Here is a 22,299-nt window from a genome sequence, read left to right as displayed (position 1 = left end):
ATTTTAACTTTTGTCAACAACTGGCCCATCTTAATTAGCTTCCAAAAATATGTCCAAAACCAGCTCTTGAATAAAGTCTAGGCCCATATTAGAGCCGCACGTGACCTCTGTCGCATCCTTATCGTACCAAATTGATCCCATCATCCTTTTGGCGGCAACCGTTTCATCGCAACCGTTCAAATCAACAGCTTTCCTTCACTACTCTCATCTTACCGGCTATAGCAGGTAAACGCACCTGGGATTTACTTGGACTCTTCCTTTTTATTAACCGGGGGAAAGCCAATCCTAGGTGGAACAGGTAACCGGTAATAAACATCTCTCTGCTCTCTCCGATCGTCTTTACCTCTTTGATTCTTCCTCCAGCTTTCTCTCAGACAAACAGATCTTACATTCGTCTCAAAGGTACTGGCTTTTCTCTATAGTTAGATTGATTCTTCTGACAAAGTTGATTCTTTTCTCAGTTCCATGTTGAGTTTTTTGCGAAGAAATTGATTTGAGTTCATCATTGGTTCAGCAGTTTCCTTTCCGAGATGAAGACAGCAAAGGGGAAAGGTAAAGCTAAGACCACTAAGGAAGCCTTGAAGCCAGTTGATGACAGGTCAATCCATTACCTCTCTTCGAAACATGTTCTGTAATAATGGGTGTTGATAAAAGGGTTTGTCTTTCTTGCTGAATCGTACTGTAAAGTATCCTTCCGAACCTGTGTTTAGCTTTAGCTGTGTTTAAAGAGTGAAAAAATACATCATGATCGATGATGTTGTTGACTTTAGCATTGATCTCAAGTATAAAACTGAAAAAGCTTTGGATTTTGTTTTTGATATTTCAGAAGGGTGGGAAAGAGGAAGGCACCGGCTGAGAAGCCTAGCAAGCGGGAGAAGAAGGCCAAGAAGGACCCTAACAAACCCAAAAGAGCTCCTAGTGCCTTCTTTGTCTTCCTGTTAAGTACCGTTGGATGTTAAACTTCCTTCCTACTGGTTTTTGTTGTTGTTTCTGTTCTTAAGTTAACTGGGTTGTTTTCTTTGTTTCAGGGAAGATTTTAGGCAAACGTTTAAGAAAGAGAATCCAGATGTGAAGGCTGTCTCTGCTGTAAGTACATCATTATTTGGATGAAGACGTACGTCATAGTCTTATTACCTTGACTTTTCATTGTGAAGGTTGGGAAAGCTGGAGGGCAGAAATGGAAGTCAATGTCTCAGGCCGTAAGTGTTCTTCTTCAACTTTGAATTGCTTCTTGAACCAAAAAAGGGTCATTGACCATTAGTTTCACTTCTTCTTTGCTTTTTGAAGGAAAAAGCTCCATATGAAGAGCAAGCTGCAAAGAGGAAAGCTGAATACGAAAAGCAAATGGATGCATACAACAAAAGCCTGGTAAGCCCTATCTCATATATAAAAACTTTTACTTATGTGAATTCACTCTGATTTCCTCTTGCAAATTGGGGGGTGTAGGAGGAAGGGAGTGATGAATCTGAAAATTCTCTATCCGAAGTGAATGATGAAGATGAAGCTAGTGAGGAGGTAACAATTCCTATAAAAAAAAATGCAGTTTGTTCATGATCTTCTGTTGTTTGGTTGTGAGGTTTGTAGGTGTCTGAAGAATATGTTTTGGTTTATGTTTCTCTGCAGGAAGAGAAGGTGGAGAAGGGAAAGGCAGGTGAGGACGACGATGATGATGATGATGATGATGATGATGATGATGATGAAGAAGACGAGGAGGAAGAAGACTAAACTGGAGATAGAGATCAGAGTTTGGATCTTGAGCGTAACTGCAGGTCCAAAAGCAGATGTAAGTATTTTGTAATTTGTGTGGGTTGACGACAACTATAGATCGAAATGGTGTGTTGTGCTTCTTCTTTTTTTTCTTTTCCTAAGAAAGCCAAACAGTTCTTAGCGGTTCATGTAAGTTTATTTCAGCTTTCTATCCACGACGTACAGTGTACCAATATCTGCATTAGTGATCACCCCGAACCAAGACATGACTACAATGCATCTTTTGCTGAAGTCCGAATAATTTTGTCAAAACTTTGCTGAATATACAAATCGTTTCCCGAACATGAACTAGTAAAGTGAATAAAAATGAGATCAAATATGAAAATAGAACCATGATTAATCAACTAACAAAAACTGAATTCCTTAACTTTATGAGAGAACCAGCTTCTCTTTTATAGCTTTTATCAGAAACATGAAATGCAAACAAGAAAGCAAGAGAAACTAGACTTCTTTAAGAGATCAAAGAAACCAGTCTTCATCAAGCTACCTCCCTCATTCACTCGAGCTTATGGGTTCTCTCTGACAGTCTCTCTGGCTGACCAATCAATCAAATCACACTTTCTTTTTTTCATGGGAATAGTTACAGTTACTACTTACTCTGAGGAATCTGGTCAACGAAGAGACATGCAGCGATGATGACATAGCACAACAATAGAATAATGAGAAGTTCCATCCTAATAACCAAGCCCAATAAAAAACAAAACGATGATATTACTACAGTTTTGTGGTTTCTTTGTTTTCTATAAGATGAGTGTCAGTAAAGGTTTTGTGATACGATGATTGAACTTTTTGACTGCCTTGCAGGTCAATAACGTAGGGGGTTGCTGGTGATGTTTATGCCCTAACAAACGGGACCAAGGAAAGTAGGTACTAGGCAGCTTTCGTGTTGAATTTGAAAACAGCCTCATGATTGATTCATCGATGATCTCTTTCATTTTTTTTTAACGTTGACACTTACTTTTAGGTTATGAAACAAGTTTAAACTCATAATCCAAAACACTAATTATGGGTTTTAAGCAACTTATGTATCGAAATTATGTCAGCAAAACATACTTAGGAGTGATTCATATTAAAACATCATTTACCAGAAAGGTCGTTTTTCTTCTTCTACACATCAAACATTGATTCTCATGTCTTTAACCTTTCTACCACAACTCAGCCCACAAACCAATAAAGGACACAGATAGCATGAATCACCACAAATAAAGAAACGGATTAAAAAAACGAAAGATTTACAAACAAAAAAAAAAAGATTGAATTCTGAGTCCCAAGATGTTTGACTTATCTTGGCTTAATGCTTGACGTGGATGACGTAACGTGAGAGATGAACTCTAAAATAATCTAATGCAGCTGGCTTACTCACTTTGTTCACTATTCGTTGCCTAGGTTCAAAGATCCGTCCTTCATTAGCTTGATGCTTAGGCTATTGAATCTCCCTCTCGAGTAATGACGAGACGCCTTTCTCCAATCCGTTCCTGTTTTCATCATTGCCGCAAACTCTTCGTAGCTTATTCTCCCATCCTAATGTCAGTAATCCATGTATCAGGCATAATCAGAAGAAACATCATCTTTTAGCACTTACTATAGCTATAAAGGTGTTCTATTTAACGACATGATAAGTGAAACTCTCTACACAAAAGCATTTCCACCACATTCAACATATCATTCATTTTTGCTTTAGCTTATGGCCTGGGGACCGCTTACACAACAGACAAAAGGCCAGGAAAAAAAAGTGACTAAAGCTAAAACATGTTTTGTCCTCGCAGGCTTTAAGAACCTTTTGTAAAGCAAGTTCCCATTACCTATTTGCAAGTCTGTAAATTCAAATTTGTTTGATATCAAACAAATAGCGCAAAACTAGATTTAAAAAGTCAAAGTTTCCATCAAAACTTTGACTTCCTGATAGGCTTGCAAAGATCTTTTGAAAATGAGATGATGGCATGCATAGAAGATTCGAGACTTACCTTGTCCGTGTCAACTTCTTGGAATATATCATTGGCGACATCCACACAGTCATCCCCTCCATCTTCCTTTAAGGCCTCACAAAGCTCCTCGGGTAAAATGTACCCATTTCCATCCTTGTCAAAGTACGAGAATGCTTTGCGGAGATGCTCATCGTTTGCTACCTTTTGCAGGTGGAGAGAGACTGCAACAAACTCTCCATAGTCTAGTGTTCCTTTCCCTTTAGTATCCACCTATTTCATACAAATTTGAATAGCATATTTTAGTTAACTTGGATACTGTGTTAGGTGTCACAGCAAAAAATCAAAGAAACAATAAGCTTAATATAAATGCAGAATCATGCCAAAAAAGTTTGACTCTACTTGCGGTCAAGCAATCAATACTAAAAATAAATGCATGTGGAGATGTAGAAGGGAAAAGTATGTGCACCGCTTCAATAAGCATCTGCACTTCTGATTCAGCTAGCTGTGTACCAAAATCTCGAAGTCCAGCTTTCAACTCCTCGATGGTAACAATACCATCTTTATCAGTATCCATCTTGTTGAACATCTCTTTGATGTCTTCTACTTCTTGGGAAGATAAGAATTCGGCAATAACCTAGTTTGAATAAGGTAAGTAAGATAATTTTGTTCTAAGAAGCGACTCATGCAAATAACTAAAAGTGAGAGTTTTTCTGATTAACAAACCCTCAGGGCTTTTCTCTTGAATCTGTTCATCACTGAAAATTGCTTTAATCTGGACTTGACAACATCTCCAAGAGGGACATTTGGAGCTTTCTTGGCGTTTTGAATCCACGGGTGCTCTAAAAATGAGAAATGATATCAGAATTAGGAACAAGCATCAACAATCTTTTGGACAATCTCCAGGTCACTGAAGCTAGTAACAGGATGCAGAGAGTAACAGCATAGGCAAAGGTTGATTCTGTGTACCAAGCACTTGCTTTGCAGTCAGGCGGCGCTTTGGATCAGGCTCTAACATTTGTCTGACAAGACTCTTAGCAGTCTCCGAAATGTTTGGCCACGGTTCTCTCTTAAAATCAATTATCCCACGTAAAATAGCCTGAGCAACTCCCTGTTCCGACTCTGTAGTTGAAATAAACAAACATTAGCTGAAAGTAGGAATAAACTAGCTTGCTAGTACTATAAGAATCAATTAAGTAGTAGTTACTTTCTCATAGATGTGTACTATAAGAATAAAATAAAGTAAATGATCAGGAAGTGGAATAAAAAAAGAGAGGAAGATGTGAACAGACCTGCCCAGAATGGAGGAACTCCACAGAGCAGGATATAAAGAATGACTCCAGCACTCCAAATATCTATTTCTGGACCATAGCTCCGCTTTAGCACCTCAGGTGCCATGTAATATGGACTCCCAACTATCTCCGAGAACTTCTCACCTGAAAATATGTAAGCATTACAAAACTAAGAATCTGTTATAACAAATACGAGAAAGACACTGCAGAAAACAAATAAATAAACATAAGAAAATTAAACCAAATTGACCAGGTCCACGAGCAAAGAAAGGCGATTCAGATTAGAGTGAACTCGCATGCGCTGATGAACTCGCAAGCAACTCATATAGGAGTGATTCTAATGCTAGTGCTACCGAGTCATTCAAAGGCATATCAACAGCACTATTACACTAGACAAGTTGCATCTAAGGTAACTAACATTCAAGAACCACTAAAAAAAGAAGAAGCTCCCTCTATAACTCCGTATACAACTGTACTACCACTGATAATCAGTTCAAGCTTGTAGCTTGAAACTTTCAAAAGCTAGAGGACTGAAGAAACTCCACACCTGGCTTGAAGAAAATCGACAATCCAAAGTCAATAGCCTTAAGCGGCGAGTTCTCCTTCTTATTAGCAAACAAAAAGTTCTCCGGCTTCAAATCTCTATGAATCACCCCATGCTTGTGACACAACTGCACAACCTCAACGATCGTCTTCGTAACCCCCGCGGCAGCGCGCTCCGTGTAATGCCCCCTCGCCACAATCCGATCGAAAAGCTCGCCACCTTCACAAAGCTCCATCACCAAATGCACAGCGGCATCGTCCTCACAAGCCTCCTTGAGAGTAACGATACTCGAGCTCTTGGGCAGATGCTTCATAATCGCCACTTCCCTCTTCACGTCCTCGATATCCACGGCGGTCCTGAGCTTCCTCTTCGAGATCGACTTGCACGCGAGGAGGTCCCGCGTGGTTCTCTCGATGCAGAGGTAGGTGACGCCGAACTCGCCGCGTCCGAGCTCTCTGTCGAGCAAGTACCGGTCCTCGATGTTCTCCTTGGGGACGTCCGTGAGGACTCGAATCGGAGCTGATTTTTTGCCGTTGGTGGAGTCTTTACGAGGGTGATCGTGGCCGAAGTAGTTGGATTTTACGTCTTCTCTAGCTACAGCTGCGGGAGATCTGCAACAGTTCCCCATGAGTTTCCAAAATCTCTGGGAAGGTTTTAACTAGATTTGGGGTAATCTAGGGTTCCCACATTTTAGCATTTGGAGAGGAGGATCGTGACAATGGAGCTGTAGCTAGCTGGAGAGAACGCGATAGAGGGAGCCATAGATCAAAGTGAGAGAGAGATTGAGAGGTTTCTCTCCTTTTGATATTTTTTCTAATTTTTTTTCTTTATTTTTCAAGTCATATTTTTCCTCTGTTTGTAAAACTCAATCATGATGTGGTCTGCTTGCAAAAACCAAGTTTCTCTCTCGTCCTTTAGAGAGAGAAAACTCTCTCGGGACCCTCTTACCAAACTCCGATTCGAGATGTTTTATTGTTTTTTTGTTGTTTATAAAACTTTCGATCAATAGATCGAACTTTTGCTTCCGCTAGTCGGATATCTATCTTCGCTTTGGCGATTTCCATATTTCGCACGGCCAATCTTTTGTGGTGTTTTTCATTCTCAAATCGGATTTGATCTTCAAGGTTCTATATTGTTTTCCGATCTGGATTGATAGCAATAAAAATTTCGATCTCATCCTTTTGCTTGTTCTTAATGTTTCTTCTTGTTTGAAGAAAAGTTCGGAATCCTTGAGATCTTGGTTTTTGTTGGTTATGCTTAATCTTTGAATTAAGAGAGTCAAACTTCACTTAGCCGTTTAATTCTCGGGTTAGATGAGTGCAAGTTTCTCTGAAGATCAAAGATTAAGAAGAGTGGATTGTTCGATGGGTTTTGTAGAACGGGAGAAGTAGAGTTGAGGTCTGTTCAAGGCGTCTCAACAAATTCCTTGCTCTCTGGATCCAACGGAAAATTCTGGATTGAAAGACTGGTGATTATTCAGGATCTCACTGTCGATTCCGGCAACAAACCGCAAAAGGAACAAAGGAGTACAAGATTTAAGAGTCGTCGATCTCGCGGTGGTTGGATGGAAGAAGCTTTACCGGCGGTAACAGTTTCACTGGCGGTGGAGTGGAGACAACACAATTCATAAATGAAGGCCACGTAGCAGAGACTTCTCCTAGGGCTTACACGTATAACTCTTGTGTTGTATCATCCTTATCTTAGTTATGTGTGAGAGCTTTATCTTAACTTGTATTCTTTTTAAGTCCATGAAACCTAATGAAAAATAGTTGACAAAAAAAAAAAAAGATGTAGTCTGCTTGCTTTCTTTTGCTTTTTTAAAAAACTGTCTTTGCTTGTTTGGTAAATCAACACTTTTATATGGATTTAAATTTTTACAATAAAAGGAAATTAGGAATTATTTAACATCTAAATTCCCATTATTATTCGATATTAATTTATTGAGATATGTTAAACATAATTTTATTCTTATTGAACATAAAATTTTCATTGTTACAATCCTTTCTTTGATCGATAGATCGTTTGTACCTAATAATTAAATATGAGAGACTTTGAGAATTTATTAACTTTACAAAATGATCATATTCTTCAAATTTAGAAGTCTTGTAAGGCTTTATGTTCTGCACACAGATGACATATATACGGATGGTTTTACAGAAAATATTAGTATAACGCATGCATGTTATGTTTTAATTAGACCACATATACCCGGCCTAGCTAAGTGGGACGACATACTCTACTCTACACTAGACAGGCCCGGCTCAAAACCTTAATGGACCTTGTGCCATTAAAAAACAAAAAAAATCTCCTCGGTCAATGGTTGATTTTAAAAATTGGGCCTTGATTTTAGAAAACTTCGCAATTTAGGATCCTAAAGCAATAAATAAATTTTGGTGAAAAGGTGGGACCCTGTGCTTTTGCACTTTGGGCACTGCCCCAAAGCAAACACTAGCACTAGACCAATAAAATCTCAATATAGGGGTGGGCATTTTATCCGATATCCGATTCCATGCGAACCGATCCAAAAAATTCAAATCAAAATTCGAACCAAAGTAGTAAAATACCTGAACGAATATAGAATTATGAGAGATTGGATATCCGAAGCCGAAAAGATAATATCAAACCCGAATGGATATCCGAAGATAATCGAACATATGAATATTTGATTCTATATTTTTAATTTACTTCTCTAATTTTAAAAATATGTGCACATAGTTCAAAATCAGATAATATTCATATAATTATGGACAAAATCATTTGTTACTCATTTAAAATACACATCAAGCTCTTGTTTCTTACGTTAACAAAAGTTGCATCCAAAATTTTAAAATAACAACTAAATTAGTGTATTTTTATTCTTACAGTTTTATCTTCAAGCCTATTAATAGTTTAATCTATTAAAAACTAGAAAACTAGTTAAGTTAAAAACATATATTTTAAATACAAAAAAATAAACAATGAAAAATTTAATTTTTTTCCTTCGGAATCAAAATATCCGAGCCCGGTCCGAAATAACTGAACCCAAACTTAAAATACCTCAACTCGACCCGAAAAGTGGAATTATCCGAACGAGCCCTATACCTCTATACCGAAATATCTAAAAATCTGAAATACCTAATCTGAACTCGAACGGATATCCAAACGCCCACCCATGCCCAGTACACAATTCAAGTCCTTAGGTTAGCATGAATTAAATCAGTACCAAAGACACACACACACCTTTTCATCTCCAACGACCCTAGCTAAACCATAGTCCATAGACCCTTAAAGTTTCACGTGGAAATCGAAATGGTTGCTTTCGAGAGCTAACCAATGTCTATGTATCATATTTGGAAACCCACCAAGATGCATAGAGCTTTTTGCAACGACAACACATCTTATTATTTGGATGGATCACAAAAACATTGTGAAAACGTGACAAACGTGTATTTACTACATCTGAAGCGCCGATGATGCCGTTCGCGTTTGACCCAATGCTAACAAACTAAATCTCGAGATGTAGAGGTGCTGCATTCACGCCTAACTACCACAGCATACCTACTTAGCTTTGGCTAAACTGAAATGCGCTCACACATAGCACCAGGTACCTACAACATGATTAAAGAGAAGATCTACGAGATCAATTTCAAATGGCCATCTTTTTTTTTTCTTTATGTCCAAAAAATATCACATTCAACAAACTATCCGTTCATTGATTTGTTTATAAGAATTTATCTAAGAGTTCTATTCGTTTCAATTTTTGCAAAGAACCAATTCTATTACTAAATTAAATTTGATAATCTTGATACGATGAAATAAGGAATGTTTTCAACTTGTTATCGAGTGTGTTGACGAATCTCTTGCCCAACGTGCAACTTTTGAGATTATCAGCTCATCACTTTTGTGGGTAGTGTCACTGTCACACTAGCGAGTCCTCATAAATCCACTGATATTCATTGCTTCACCACGTCCGCAAGCTATTAGCTATCTACCCCAACTCTTTACATCATATTGTCTTTTGTTAATTTAAGAAGATACGTACACAACTGGTCAATGATAATTATCACAATTCTAAAAGAGTTTGGTAGTCAAACAACTAAAAAAGCAAGCCAGATCAAGCGGAACAAGTGCAGATCAAGCAGATCATGCAGAAGAGATGCAGATCAAGCAGAACAAGTTACTTTTGAAGTTATGAATGACAAAAGCAGTTCAAAGATGCAGATCATATATTTAAACAATAAAATTACACCAAAATATCAAAACACATAATAAAAAATATATAAACAAAGTTAAAATAATTTAATGATTTTTCCATAACATATCTGCAATATTGTCTCTAATGTTTGTCATACGATCTCCATCAGCCATATTTGTTGTCTCCATGTCATTTATATCACTTTCAGAATCTTCGTTGCTAGTATTTGTATGTCTCATTTCTTCAACGAAATCTTCATCAAAGTAATTTGAAATTCTGATAAAATTATGCAATCCCATTGTAGCAGTTACCACTCTTTTCTGGACTGCAATATCATATCTCGAAAAATCACTCAAAAACCTCAATTTCTTCTTCCAAACTCCAAATGTCCTTTCAATAACGGAACGTAGAGATGCATGACATCGATTAAACAGTTCTTGTTTATTCTTAAGAGGAGGACCATTGTTGAAATGAGACATGTGATACCTAATAACCCCATTCCGAGAAGATCTATAAGGAGCCAAAAAACCTTGCTTATTTGGATACTCATAATCAACTACATAATACTTGTCTCCTGGAGGCAAAGGAAAGTCAGAATCACCGTCTTGTGCCATCGTGAGAAATGTTGTATCGTGACATGATCTGGGTGCTCCATTCCAAACATATGTAAACAACATACTGAGATCACATATCGCCATGATGTTAAATGATGTCCTATCATGTCGATTCCAATACATTCCTTGTAGTTCAGGCTTCACTTTAACACATACATGAACTCCATCCATAGCTCCTACAAATCCACTAAAATATGGCCAATATCTTCTGTCCATTTGCAGCTTTTCAGGAATTCGAAGTAGTTTTCGTCTTGTTGGTGTCTTAACATAATCACAAGCAAGTAACTCTGTCGCCCTAAGAACTTCAAAAAAAATTCTATTCACTGTCTCTTGTGTCCATCCAAATCGTAATCCAACATCTCTTTGAACTTCATTGTGCCCACAAATTCGCAAAACATTGCCACACTCTCTTCAATGCTAACATTGAGAGTGGGATGTAAACCATATTTTGATTCCAATATGTCACATAAAGACCTGAAAACACCAAGAGACATTCGTAGTAACTGAAGACACGCAGCAGCATCTTCTTGTAGTCGGCGCCAAATATTTCTCCATCCTAAACCACCATCGGTTTGAAGTGGTCCTCTTTCAAAATAACGATTGTAATAACTCAATGATGGTTGAATTATTAACTCTTCAAATTGCTCATTTTCTAAATTACATAACTCAATTCTTTCATCGTGACTTAGACTGTGCGGATTTTGTGATCGCAACTGACATATACGAAAAGCCTGAAAATTTTAACCACAAAATAAAAACTAAATCAATAAAAAATATCATTAATCAAAAATACAATACATAACAGACATCACAAAAGAAATTGTGAAACAAAACATAACGACTACAAACAAAGCATGAATCTTATTAAGCTAGTTATCCGATGTGGAATCACTTTCTTGTGTTTCATTTAGATTTAGTCCTCGTTCAGTTCCCCATATATTGAATAATCCTCCTCGTCTTCGTGGACGTGATGCTTTACTTGTAGAAGCATAGTTCGTGAAACCAAATTCTGGTGATACTCCTCTGATAACATTCTCAGAAACAGGAACTTCCTTTTCATGTGTTGTAGTTTGTACTTCTGTTTCTAGGGAAAATCCATGTTGAACATTTCTCGGAGGAATATATTGTGGAGCATCTTGTGATGATCCCCATTGATGAGTGGTCGGTGATGAGCCCCATTGTGGAACAGCAGATGTTGGACCCCATTGTTGAGTACTTGGTGATGAACCTCATTGTTGAGTATTTTGAGGCGCACCCCATTGTGGAACATGTTGTGTACCCCACTGTAGAACATTTGGAGATGAACTCCATTGCGGAGCTCTTGGTGGTGTACTCCATTGTGGGGCATTTGGCGGTGTACCCCACTGCAGTGGATTTGAAGGTGAACTCTATTGCGGCGCATTTGGCGGTGTTCCCCATTGTTGAAAACCAGAATTCCATTGCCCACAAGTTGAACTACCAAACTTTTGCCCAGATTCTAACCGCTTTCCCACGAATTCGCTGTCCTGTATATATCCAGTAAGAGCTTGTAAGAACTTCAACTTATCTTCTATGGTTCTTTCAGCTCTATCAATGAAGTACTTGCGCCAAAATCGTTCTTCCTTTAATGCATGAATGCACGCCCAATAAAAATTGGTGTCATTTGGAAGCTCCATTGATTCGAATATCTTCACGGCAGTATCGAATTCATTGTATTCATCTTCGTCAAAAGAATTTGGACGTAGTTGGTGCAAACTTTGGTGCTGAAATTCTCTAAAGCCATTCATTGTATCTGTCAGGGTTATCTCGAATGATTGTTTCCTACGACTTCCTTGGGATCCACTTCTAGCAGAGCCCCGAGAGTTTCCTACACCTCTTTGTGAACTACTTCCCCGCCTTAGTCCACCTCGTTGTTGAACTCTGGACGTAGGAATTCGAAAAGGATCAACGGCAGGTGAAGAATTCTGGTGCAAATTCTCATGGGTGAACTGATTTCAAGGATGCATTTCATCATCAATATTTACGCGATAGACTTCTTCATTTTCTTGTGTCTCGGGAACCTCAGTGTGTTGCATATCACCACCATATGTTTCAGAGTACAAATGGTCTTCATCGTGATTTTGGCCATCATTCATCAACTCTTCTTTGGTGCAAAGAGTATTGAGACTGTGATTGGACGTCATATAATATGAAACATCGTTGCATCACATCCCAAAGCTCTGGCGGCTTTCGTTTAAATGATTTTACGATCCTATCTACCTGTTAATAAGATTATGTAATTTTTATCCTACAAATATTATAGCTATGTTATTTATTAATATATTTTGGGTGTAAGAAATATTGTATGTACATACTTCACGATCTTTCCACCATGAATCAGACGCGGATATCACAGATGTAATGGGATCAACCGAAATGCCCGTAGAATTTTTCATAAGATGCTTGTACTTCTTGTATTTTCTTTTTAGTTGATCAAGTTTTTCTTTGAAGAACCGGTAGTTTACGTTACAATTAAACGTTTGGTTGAACTTATCAACGAGAAACTCTCTACCAGCGGGTGTAGGATCTTTGAAACGGTAATCACCCATGGCAATTGCTCGATCGTACAACTCAATAAATACACTTTCTCGGTTAGGATTCCATCTAAAAATTTCTTCCCTCTAAATTTTTTTTTAAAAAAATTTAATCATTTTACTTTACTATTAACTATTCTACGACATTTAAAAATTTATTAACTACTTACCCGTGCCGACGTTTCTGTAGGTAAATTTACATCATCTTCATCGAAAAATGTTGTATTTTGTCGGCGATTTGACGTAATATCTACGGTTTAAAAATGACTAATATTATTTTCGTTGATTAAAAGTAATGAAATCTTTATTATTTGGTTGATTAAAAAAAATATAAATAGATAATGACGAGAAATGGATCTTTTTATCATTCCATTGACACATTAATTTAAATTAAAGTTTTGTCCTCATTCGATTGTTAGTTTATCTCGAGCATGTATTTTCTCTTTTAAGGTATTTAAGTTTTTTTTCTTGTCAACAAGCTTAATATTATTAAGTTCATAAGGCCATATCAACACGTTTATTGTTTTCAAACTAATACTTGAATAAATATATAAATTCAGTTGAATTATAAAAACTATTAATAATATGTGTCTATATCATCATAGATGATTAATACTTTAACGTTTGATTCTATTATTTTTAGTATTCTTCAGTGTTTTGAAAAGAAAGATACAACACTGTTCAATAAAATATATATACTATCCCTTTAGAAAAAACAACAAATATACATACATAATAACTAAACCATAACTATTTCCATTTCTAGCATTTATATTAAAGAGTATACTAAGTTGCTATTAGAAGTTCAAAAAGCAAAAAAATTGAAAATATTTCAAGAATACCATAATACTTGGTTAAGATCTTTTGCATCATTTTTCCTTAAGCCATTAGAAAGGTAGAGTTTGTGAATGTTCAAAAAAAAAAGGTAAAGCTTGTGATGTTAATTGTTTTGGATTCAACTAAGATTTAAAATAAAATAATATTTGTGAATCATATAAAATTCGAATTTAAATTATGTTTATGAAGGTTTTTGAATTTCAAAAATATTTTGTATCTTTTATAAAACAAAAAACGTTTCAAGATATTTTTATTATTAAATATAATATATTATTGTATAGTTTGTCACAACAGTTTTATTTTCATTTTAATGGGTTTTGTTTCATCTAATATCTCAAAGTTTAGTATTACGTATACTACATACTAAATTATTGGCACAATAATCCTGAACAAAATAGACAAAGTAGACAATACCATTTTAACTACTAATTGATGTTTAATAATAATGTATAAACTAAAAGAGATTGTTACCTTTTTTGACAGAAGTGTTCTTGATGTAGAGGAACAGTGGGGAAAAATATGGATCACTTTAATGACAACATAAAAAAAAAAGATGTTATTTACAGATGAAAATAAAGTATTTTAGTTAATTTAATAAATTACAAAACATGCTAACTGAAAAATTTGACGTACAACTATAAAAATATTTATACAATATCTACCTCTTACTATTTTAATTATTATCTGATGTTCTATCAAGTCTAAAAATAATTTATAGTGGACACATTAATTTAAATATAAACTAAAGAAGAGTGTTAGCCCTAATGTAAACAAAAAAAAAAATATTAGAGGAGAGTTTTACCTATTTGATAATGGTGTCGTGATTGTACTGAGAATAATGAAAACATATGTTGTTATTTATAGATGTAAAATAAAAGTTTTCAGTTAATTTAATAAATCGAAAAAGAAAGTATTGGATTAGAAAAAGAAGCAATCGTTGACCAGCTCCAAAAAAAAGAGTGAACTGCAGAACATGCAGGAGACCTGCATTTTAGCAGAAAAAGACAAAAAAAAAACTGTATTCATGCACTTGTACTGATTTTTAAGTTTGGAGTATAAAAAATCGTGATTAACAATTAAATATCTAAAAAAAAGCAGTTGCAGATGGTCTGCATCTCTCCTGTTTTTCCATTCACACTCTTATAGCGGCACACATGGTAGATATGGATGTATGAATCAATGATTTTTTAGAAAAAGTATACATACCTTTTTCTGTTTTATCAATATAAAAAAGTAGAGTTTGATGAGTTTTGTTAAATTAAAGTGTATTGGGCTCATCGTTTCCTTGTCATGAAGTCTATGGTATAAGGGAAAGAGAAAGCGTAGCGTGATGGGCCATTTGTATATATAAACTCACGTATGCTACAAAAACAAGGTTTCAACTAGATACTGCATATGAATTTTCAATTTTTAATTATTTATTTTATTAAATAATATATTTATAAAATTCATTCATATTATATTTATTAAGAAAATATTTTTTTTTTACATTTTAAACTATCTATTTTTTTACGAATGTGTGATATCATATAAAAAAATATTAAAAATGAGTATACATAGTTAATTAGATAATTGTAAAAACATCAATTTTTTTTTCGTTTGCGATATCACATAAATAATGATCCGCCCAGTTAACAAAAATCATGATTTTTTTTATATGTAATTTTTTTTTTATTTTTACCATTTCCTTAAAACTATATTAAATTTTACATATTTTAATTAGAATATTTTTAATATCTTTACCTTTTTATTTGAAATGCAACTCAATATTTTTTTAAAAATTATAACAGAATATTTAAAAAATATTTTTAGAATTTGTTTGAAAAATATGAAAATTACATTTTAAATTAAAATTATCCTAAAATATGATAAATTTTGATGTAAACGAAAAACTCAAATTATGTCAAAAATAATTATATTCAATGATAATAACAATTTAAATTGATTATTTTTTAAAAAAATACATTTACAAATATAAAATCAAAATATTATAATTAAATAATAAAAAATATAAATAAAAACCATATATTTAGCAAATGACAACTGAGTTATATTATGCTAAAATTTTATTTCTAACAATTTAGCAAATGACAAATGAGTTATGAGCAAATAATACCATATAATTTTTTAAAACATAGTCATTCTTAAATATCTTTTGAATAAATAAATATTTTTTAATTTAATCAACTGAAAATAATATCCGTACAATTGTGTGAGTCAAATTCTAGTTTTATTGATGCATGTTATATATTAGTGCTGTATGTTTTAGGTAACATTTTAATGATACACGTTTTTTAAAATCTCCATTATTAAAATTACTCACGTAAGGATAACTCATGAGTTTTTTTTGTTGATTAAATGACATTATGTCCAAATTTATTTAAGGATATTTCATTAAGGTAACCGAAAAAGACAAACAATAAAATAAGAAATTTAAATTCATTTAAGCATATTTCATTAATGTAACTGAAAAGACAAGTAATAAATTAGACAGTTTTATTCGTTTTAGGATATTTCATAAATGCAACTGAAAAAAACAAGCAAAAAAATAAGGAGTTTAATTAATGAAGTAAGAACATTTTCAAATGGATACTTCTGTTTTAATAATATAAATGCACTCTCATCTGTCCTATAGCATTTCTAATCTTATTATTTTCATGTGGTCCCCCATCAACTTGGCAATAAAGTTGAATTTGTGTTTTTTTTTTGTAACAAGGCTTTAATATTTAATGCATGAAAAGAAAAAAATTACAGTATTAAATTTGTTAAAAAGAATCTAAGTTAACGATTTATTTAACATAGATGATATCATATGAAACACCTAACAAGTTGAATATATTTATGTAATGGCAAAAAAAAAACAGATTGCCCAACAAAAAATGATTGTCTGCATAAATCCAAAGAACAATACTTCCTTCAAAAACAAACAAACAACAACACTTCAATCTAAATGTATTTAGCTTATCCTAAAAGTAAAAGGTGATATTGTTAAGTAAAGATATGACTATATATTATTGTATTGTGTTTTGGTGACTTATAAAAGAGCTGTATATATACATGAGAGTTAGAACTATCTAAACTACAAATAGAACTATCTAAATCTAATGATGTATATCTAAAATCATTTGATCTCTGTCACAATATAATTTATATAATATTTTTGGGCAAATCTCCAAAATAGCACATTTCTAAGTTTATATCACAAAAATAGCACTCAAAAACTAAAATGACCAAAATAACACCTTTCTAAGTTTATCCTTTGACAATTTTAATTTTTTTTATTTTTCAAAATTTGAAATCTTATCCCCAAAACCTCATTTCTCAACTCTAAACCCTAAACCCTAAACCTTAAACCCTAAACTCTAAACCCTAAACCCTAAACCCTAAACTCTAAACCCTAAACCCTAGACCCTAAATCCTAAACTCCACCATTTAACTCTAAACCCTAAGTTTGTGACTTTTGATAAAATATTAAGTGCTATTTTTGTGACTTTTGACCTTGAATGCTAGTTTGGGAACAAAAACTTGATTTAATGCTATTTTTGTCTTTTTTTTCAATATTCTTTGGTTTGAGTTTTATAGGCTTCATTAACTTCGCTTCGAATTTCAACTGTGTGTAACAGTCGGTTTCTAAGGTATAATTTGCTGCCAACATGTCTCTAATAGATATAACTCCAGTCGATAAACCATATGTGCCGCCTCATTGATAGAACAATTCAAAATTTCATTCAAACCGTATCATATCAAGATTCCCCTTATATATGTATATGAGCTCCATAATCGACTGACGTGAATCCTCCAGTTAAATGTCGAAGTGATAAAGCTAACTATTTTTTATCTTTGATTCTCTTACAGACTAGTTTGAAAGCTTCCGTAATCAGTCTATTCAAGCGATAACGACAAACGAATTGCAATAACGTGTTCATTGATGTTGAAATAAACAATGAACGTGAACGACTCATCTTGTCGAGCTTTTGATATCGTTTTGTGGCTAAAACTTTTAAGCATTTCAGTATATTGTTTATAAATACTGTTGTCACTGGGGACCGTTGTCATTGTCATAAAAAAAAAAGTCGGTGCTTGTACCTAACTATGTTTTTTTTATAACAATCTATTCTCTTGAAAAGATTCATGTAACCAAACCAATAGTTTATAATCAATATAATTTCCATGTGTTACTTCATCAAAAATACAGAAACGTCTATTTATTGATGTGTTTCAGATATATATTTACGGTTTTTTGGTTTAAAACCAAACAAACCAAAAACTTACGGTATATAAACCGAACAAAACCAAAGTAAATATAGTTTTAATATGGAAGCTATTTTTTTATAAACTGAAATACCGAGAAACAAAAAAAAAACAAAACTGAACCGATATCAGGATTAAACACATCTAACTTTACATAACATATGTAACCGTTGTTGTGATACAGAGCATTTTACGTATTTAAAAAAGATTTAAAAACAAAAAAAAAACCAACTACTATAAAGATTATTTTTGGGCTTTCGTATAGCATTACGAAATCCTGGACTTAACAACCAAACCATTCTTAGGAAATACAATAACAAGATCCAAAGCCCCCATTATTCGTAGATTCGATAATTGAATTCTATATTAATCCCACTAATTGTGATTCCTACTAAAATTTAATCTAAAAAACATAAAAAATTATGCCCAAAACAATAAAAAGAACCAAAAAAAAAATTCGTAAAAAAACACAGACACTAAAATGTAATTCACTACCCATTTGCTGTATAATATCAACACAATTATAAGTTACAAAATATACGTCAATATATTACACGTAAAGCATATTCCGCGTGTAACGCGTACCGACCCTAGTATAGTAATATTGTTAAGAGCGCTTATTTTTTCTAAAATGTTAAATAGTTTAATATTCTAAATTAATTTTAATTTATTGGAAACTGCTAGTTTTATTATATAGTTTTTAATAAATGATTGAGTTATTTTTAATTTATATGATACTTTTATAAAATATATGTTTTAGTTTTTGTTCTTGTTCTATTCACTTAAACATTATAAACAAAAGATGTATTGGGGGTAGATTATGTTAATTTTCTTTGAAAAATGTATGAGGAAAAAACTTGGGTTATATAGAAATAAATAATCTAAAACAAGTAACAGGAGGAGGCGATAAGTAAAAGAATAGCCTTTCGACGAAAAAAAAAAAAAAACAGGAGGAGGCGATAACTTCTATGAAAAAATGATAAAATATCTTATCTCGATAAAGTTTCTAAATACAGTAAGCTCCACGTAACCGGGTCTGATCCTGGATCAAAACTCGTGATTGTTATATTAATTCCACCTTTTATCTCGTCGTCTCCTACTTTTCGTTCCTATCTCGAACCCAAAGAAACGTTTTCCATCGCAATCGTCGCCACCATGACTGTGCTGTCATCTAGAGATCGAGGTTCGTTTATCGTCTCTTTTCTCTAATGGTTTTGCATGTTTCGTTCTCCTGATTCAGCTATTCTTTTGCTTGCTGCTTTGATCTTTTGTTATCTCTTCCTGTTTCATTTCTGGAGAATCGGATGAGTTTTCATTCGTCGATCACCGAATTTGTGTGTTTTTGATTCCGAGAATTTCGTAGACTGCTTTCATTTGTAGATCATCCAAAGGGACTCATGGTTGCGTAGAGTTGTGGAATCAGAAGTGTATAGGAAATGAAATCTTATTTGAGGTTTTTGATTTTGGAATTGGATTGGTAGATGAGGCTGAGAAGAAGGTGAAGAGTTCGTATTTCGATTTGCCGGCTATGGACGTATCCGTTGCATTTCCTCAAGCAACCCCAGCTTCTAAGTTCCCACCTTGCAGTAAGTACTTTTTATTTCAGAGATTATGTATGTTTTGTTGTGCTTTTGCTTCAATCTGTGTGTTTCCTATACTTGATTACAGCTTCAGACTATTACCATTTCAATGAACTGTTGACTCCGGAGGAGCAGGCTGTGCGGAAGAGAGTGAGGGAGTTCATGGAGAAAGAAGTTGCTCCCATTATGACAGAGGTGTGTCTCTCTTCTTCATGTTTGTTTGTTTACTTTGATAATATTATTGCGTGACGTCATATCCTTCTTTCTTTGATTTTTACTCATCATCAGTACTGGGAGAAGGCAGAGTTTCCATTCCATATCATTCCAAAGCTTGGAGCTTTAGGTGTTGTTGGTGGCTCTATTAAGGTTAGTTGAAATGCTTTCTTTCTGTTTCTTTTTTTTTGTATATGTGGATGGAAGATTCGTTTTTTTTTTAAATTTGGTCTGGCTACTTAGGGTTATGGCTGTCCTGGCCTCTCCATCACAGCCAACGCCATTGCAACAGCAGAGATATCTAGAGTTGATGCAAGCTGTGGGACTTTTAATTTGGTGCATACCTCTTTGGGCATGCTCACTATTGGTAAAGATGTCCTTAGCTTGTGATAAACAGATTGGTATGGTTTGCATAAGCTTAATTTCTTATGAACTTTTTTCCAAGAACAGCACTTTGTGGATCAGAAGCACAGAAGCACAAGTATTTGCCTTCTTTGGCTCAGATGAAAACTGTGACTTGTTGGGTGAGTGCGTGGTTCTTGAACTTAGAAGATTTGCATCATCTCTTGTATAAGTGTTTGCGTTATGTAAACTTGATGCTGATACCATTACATATATTTGGACATGTATAAAGGCTTTGACAGAACCTGACAATGGAAGTGATGCAAGTGCTCTACAAACAACTGCCACAAAGGTGTTTTACTGTTTCCTTCACTTGTATCCTCTTCTGCGGTTACCAGAATATTGACTTGTTTCAATTGTCTATTTCATCAGGTCGAAGGAGGTTGGGTACTTACGGGACAAAAGCGTTGGATCGGTAACAGCACCTTTGCAGATCTGTTGATCATCCTTGCTAGGAATACGACAACTAACCAAGTGAATGGGTATGTCAGATTCTTGGTTTACTAGATATCTCAAATTTTATATCTTAAGGTTGGAGGTCGTTTCTCAAAAATGAAGTTAATAAGGTGGATCTGTGACTGGATGCACTAGGGAATTAAATTTTATATGGACCATAATCAATAACATACTGGGCTGTTGTGTAAATGTTCACTACTGAGCTACCGTCTTGCAGATTCATAGTCAAGAAAGATGCGCCTGGCTTAACGGTTACTAAGATCCCAAATAAAATAGGTTTACGTATTGTTCAAAATGGAGATATTCTACTACAGAATGTCTTTGTTCCTGATGAGGAGCGGTTACCTGGACTAAATTCTTTTCAAGACACAAGCAAGGTACTGTTGTGATGAATACACATGATCCAGAAATGGTCTTCAATATTTTATCACAAACAAAACGTCATAGCTTCCTATTTTCTCCGTGATATTGAACTGTTTTTCTGTGCTTCACTTGAATAGGTCCTTGCTGTCTCACGTGTAATGGTGGCCTGGCAACCAATTGGTGTATCAATGGGAGTCTACGACATGTGTCACAGGTATTACCGGAGAAGCATTCATTTTGTAACATTGTATGAGCATTCATTTTGTTACTTACCAAAAAAACATTTCCATGGAATGCCTATTTTTTGAAGGTATCTAAAGGAGAGGAAACAGTTTGGAGCACCGTTGGCTGCATTCCAGATAAACCAACAGAAGCTTGTGAAGATGCTGGGTAATGTTCAAGCGATGTTTCTGATGGGTTGGCGCCTCTGCAAGTTATATGAGTCGGGTCAGATGACTCCTGGTCAAGCCAGTTTAGGAAAGGTATAACAACCAATCCTTTTTTTTGCTTACAGATCATTTAGTTTCCTCCTTGCTAATTAATTATTTGATACACACTCACTGAGCTATGCTATGAGCTTGAGTAAGTGGAGGAATCAAACATTAGCTCAGTAGTGAACATTTACTGATGATCATTTGTATAATATAAACCAATCATGTGCTTTCACTAGGCATGGATTTCATCAAAGGCAAGGGAAACTGCTTCGTTAGGCCGAGAATTACTCGGTGGAAATGGAATTGTAGGAGATTTTCTGGTGGCAAAGGTGCGCTAAATCTTTCATATTTGTTGATGAAAAATGTTCAGTGAGTTTAAGCTCTAAAATGTGGAAAAATATTGCAGGCTTTCTGTGACCTTGAACCCATTTATACATATGAAGGGACTTACGATATAAACACCTTAGTGACGGCGAGGGAAGTAACAGGGATTGCGAGTTTCAAACCTGCTGCTTCACGGAGCCGTAGCCGTCTTTAAGGTTGTGCAGTGTTTGTTGTTATTCTGTCTGTGAGTTTACTTTGGTAATGTACCGTGGAGAACAAAGTTCGTCAAATAAACTTGACCTCTAAAGGGACATGTACAAACCATAATTGCAGTTTGGATTCGTGCTGTATTTGTCTCCTCACATTAAATTAACTCAAGGAATAATACTAAATTATGTTTTAAAATGTCCATTGAATGGGTTTGCGACGTACTTGTCAGGACACTCAAGAAGCTCAAACTCATTGCCTTGATATCAAAGACTTCGAAAATAAAATATCCAAATTAAAAGAAAAAAATTTGACTACTACCCACACGCGTCCTCGTCCGTACTAATGGGCTTCTCATACGACATGG

General features: G+C 34.6%; 3 protein-coding genes and 1 pseudogene across 4 annotated transcripts; 2 read left to right on the top strand and 2 right to left on the bottom strand.

Annotated features, from left to right (window-relative positions):
• The first annotated feature begins 178 nt into the window (after positions 1–178).
• Positions 179–1,969, top strand: LOC106388174 (high mobility group B protein 1-like). 2 transcript variants are annotated; one of them, XM_013828184.3, is made up of 8 exons: positions 179–402; positions 518–598; positions 827–937; positions 1,029–1,086; positions 1,155–1,199; positions 1,288–1,368; positions 1,447–1,515; positions 1,624–1,969. In XM_013828184.3, exons 2-8 carry the CDS (start codon positions 531–533, stop codon positions 1,723–1,725), a joined length of 534 nt encoding a protein of 177 aa, XP_013683638.1. In that variant the 5' UTR covers positions 179–402; positions 518–530; the 3' UTR covers positions 1,726–1,969. The 2 variants fall into 2 exon arrangements, with proteins under 2 accessions (XP_013683638.1, XP_013683639.1); XM_013828185.3 differs by having other exon boundaries at positions 261–402; positions 515–598.
• Positions 1,970–2,827: 858 nt separating this feature from the next.
• Positions 2,828–7,433, bottom strand: LOC106383950 (calcium-dependent protein kinase 13-like). The gene is made up of 7 exons (XM_048764563.1): positions 5,529–7,433; positions 4,982–5,125; positions 4,659–4,811; positions 4,416–4,531; positions 4,159–4,326; positions 3,732–3,962; positions 2,828–3,288 (listed from the first exon to the last, which is right to left on the bottom strand). Exons 1-7 carry the CDS (start codon positions 6,151–6,153, stop codon positions 3,139–3,141), a joined length of 1,587 nt encoding a protein of 528 aa, XP_048620520.1. The 5' UTR covers positions 6,154–7,433; the 3' UTR covers positions 2,828–3,138.
• A 4,086-nt stretch (positions 7,434–11,519) lies between these two features.
• On the bottom strand, positions 11,520–12,880 carry LOC106383954 (annotated as a pseudogene).
• A 6,009-nt stretch (positions 12,881–18,889) lies between these two features.
• Positions 18,890–22,134, top strand: LOC106406258 (acyl-coenzyme A oxidase 4, peroxisomal). The gene is made up of 13 exons (XM_048764561.1): positions 18,890–19,136; positions 19,435–19,539; positions 19,622–19,728; positions 19,822–19,899; positions 19,990–20,113; positions 20,197–20,270; positions 20,381–20,440; positions 20,521–20,630; positions 20,822–20,981; positions 21,105–21,181; positions 21,278–21,449; positions 21,638–21,730; positions 21,808–22,134. The coding sequence occupies exons 1-13, from the start codon at positions 19,109–19,111 to the stop codon at positions 21,937–21,939; spliced, it is 1,320 nt and encodes a 439-aa protein (XP_048620518.1). The 5' UTR covers positions 18,890–19,108; the 3' UTR covers positions 21,940–22,134.
• The last annotated feature ends 165 nt before the right edge of the window (positions 22,135–22,299 follow it).

Source organism: Brassica napus, chromosome C8, assembly GCF_020379485.1.
Source record: "Brassica napus cultivar Da-Ae chromosome C8, Da-Ae, whole genome shotgun sequence".
Lineage (NCBI taxonomy): Eukaryota > Viridiplantae > Streptophyta > Magnoliopsida > Brassicales > Brassicaceae > Brassica > Brassica napus.
The sequence above is the reverse complement of the archived record's forward strand: the minus strand, read 5'-3'. Positions and strand labels throughout refer to the sequence as shown.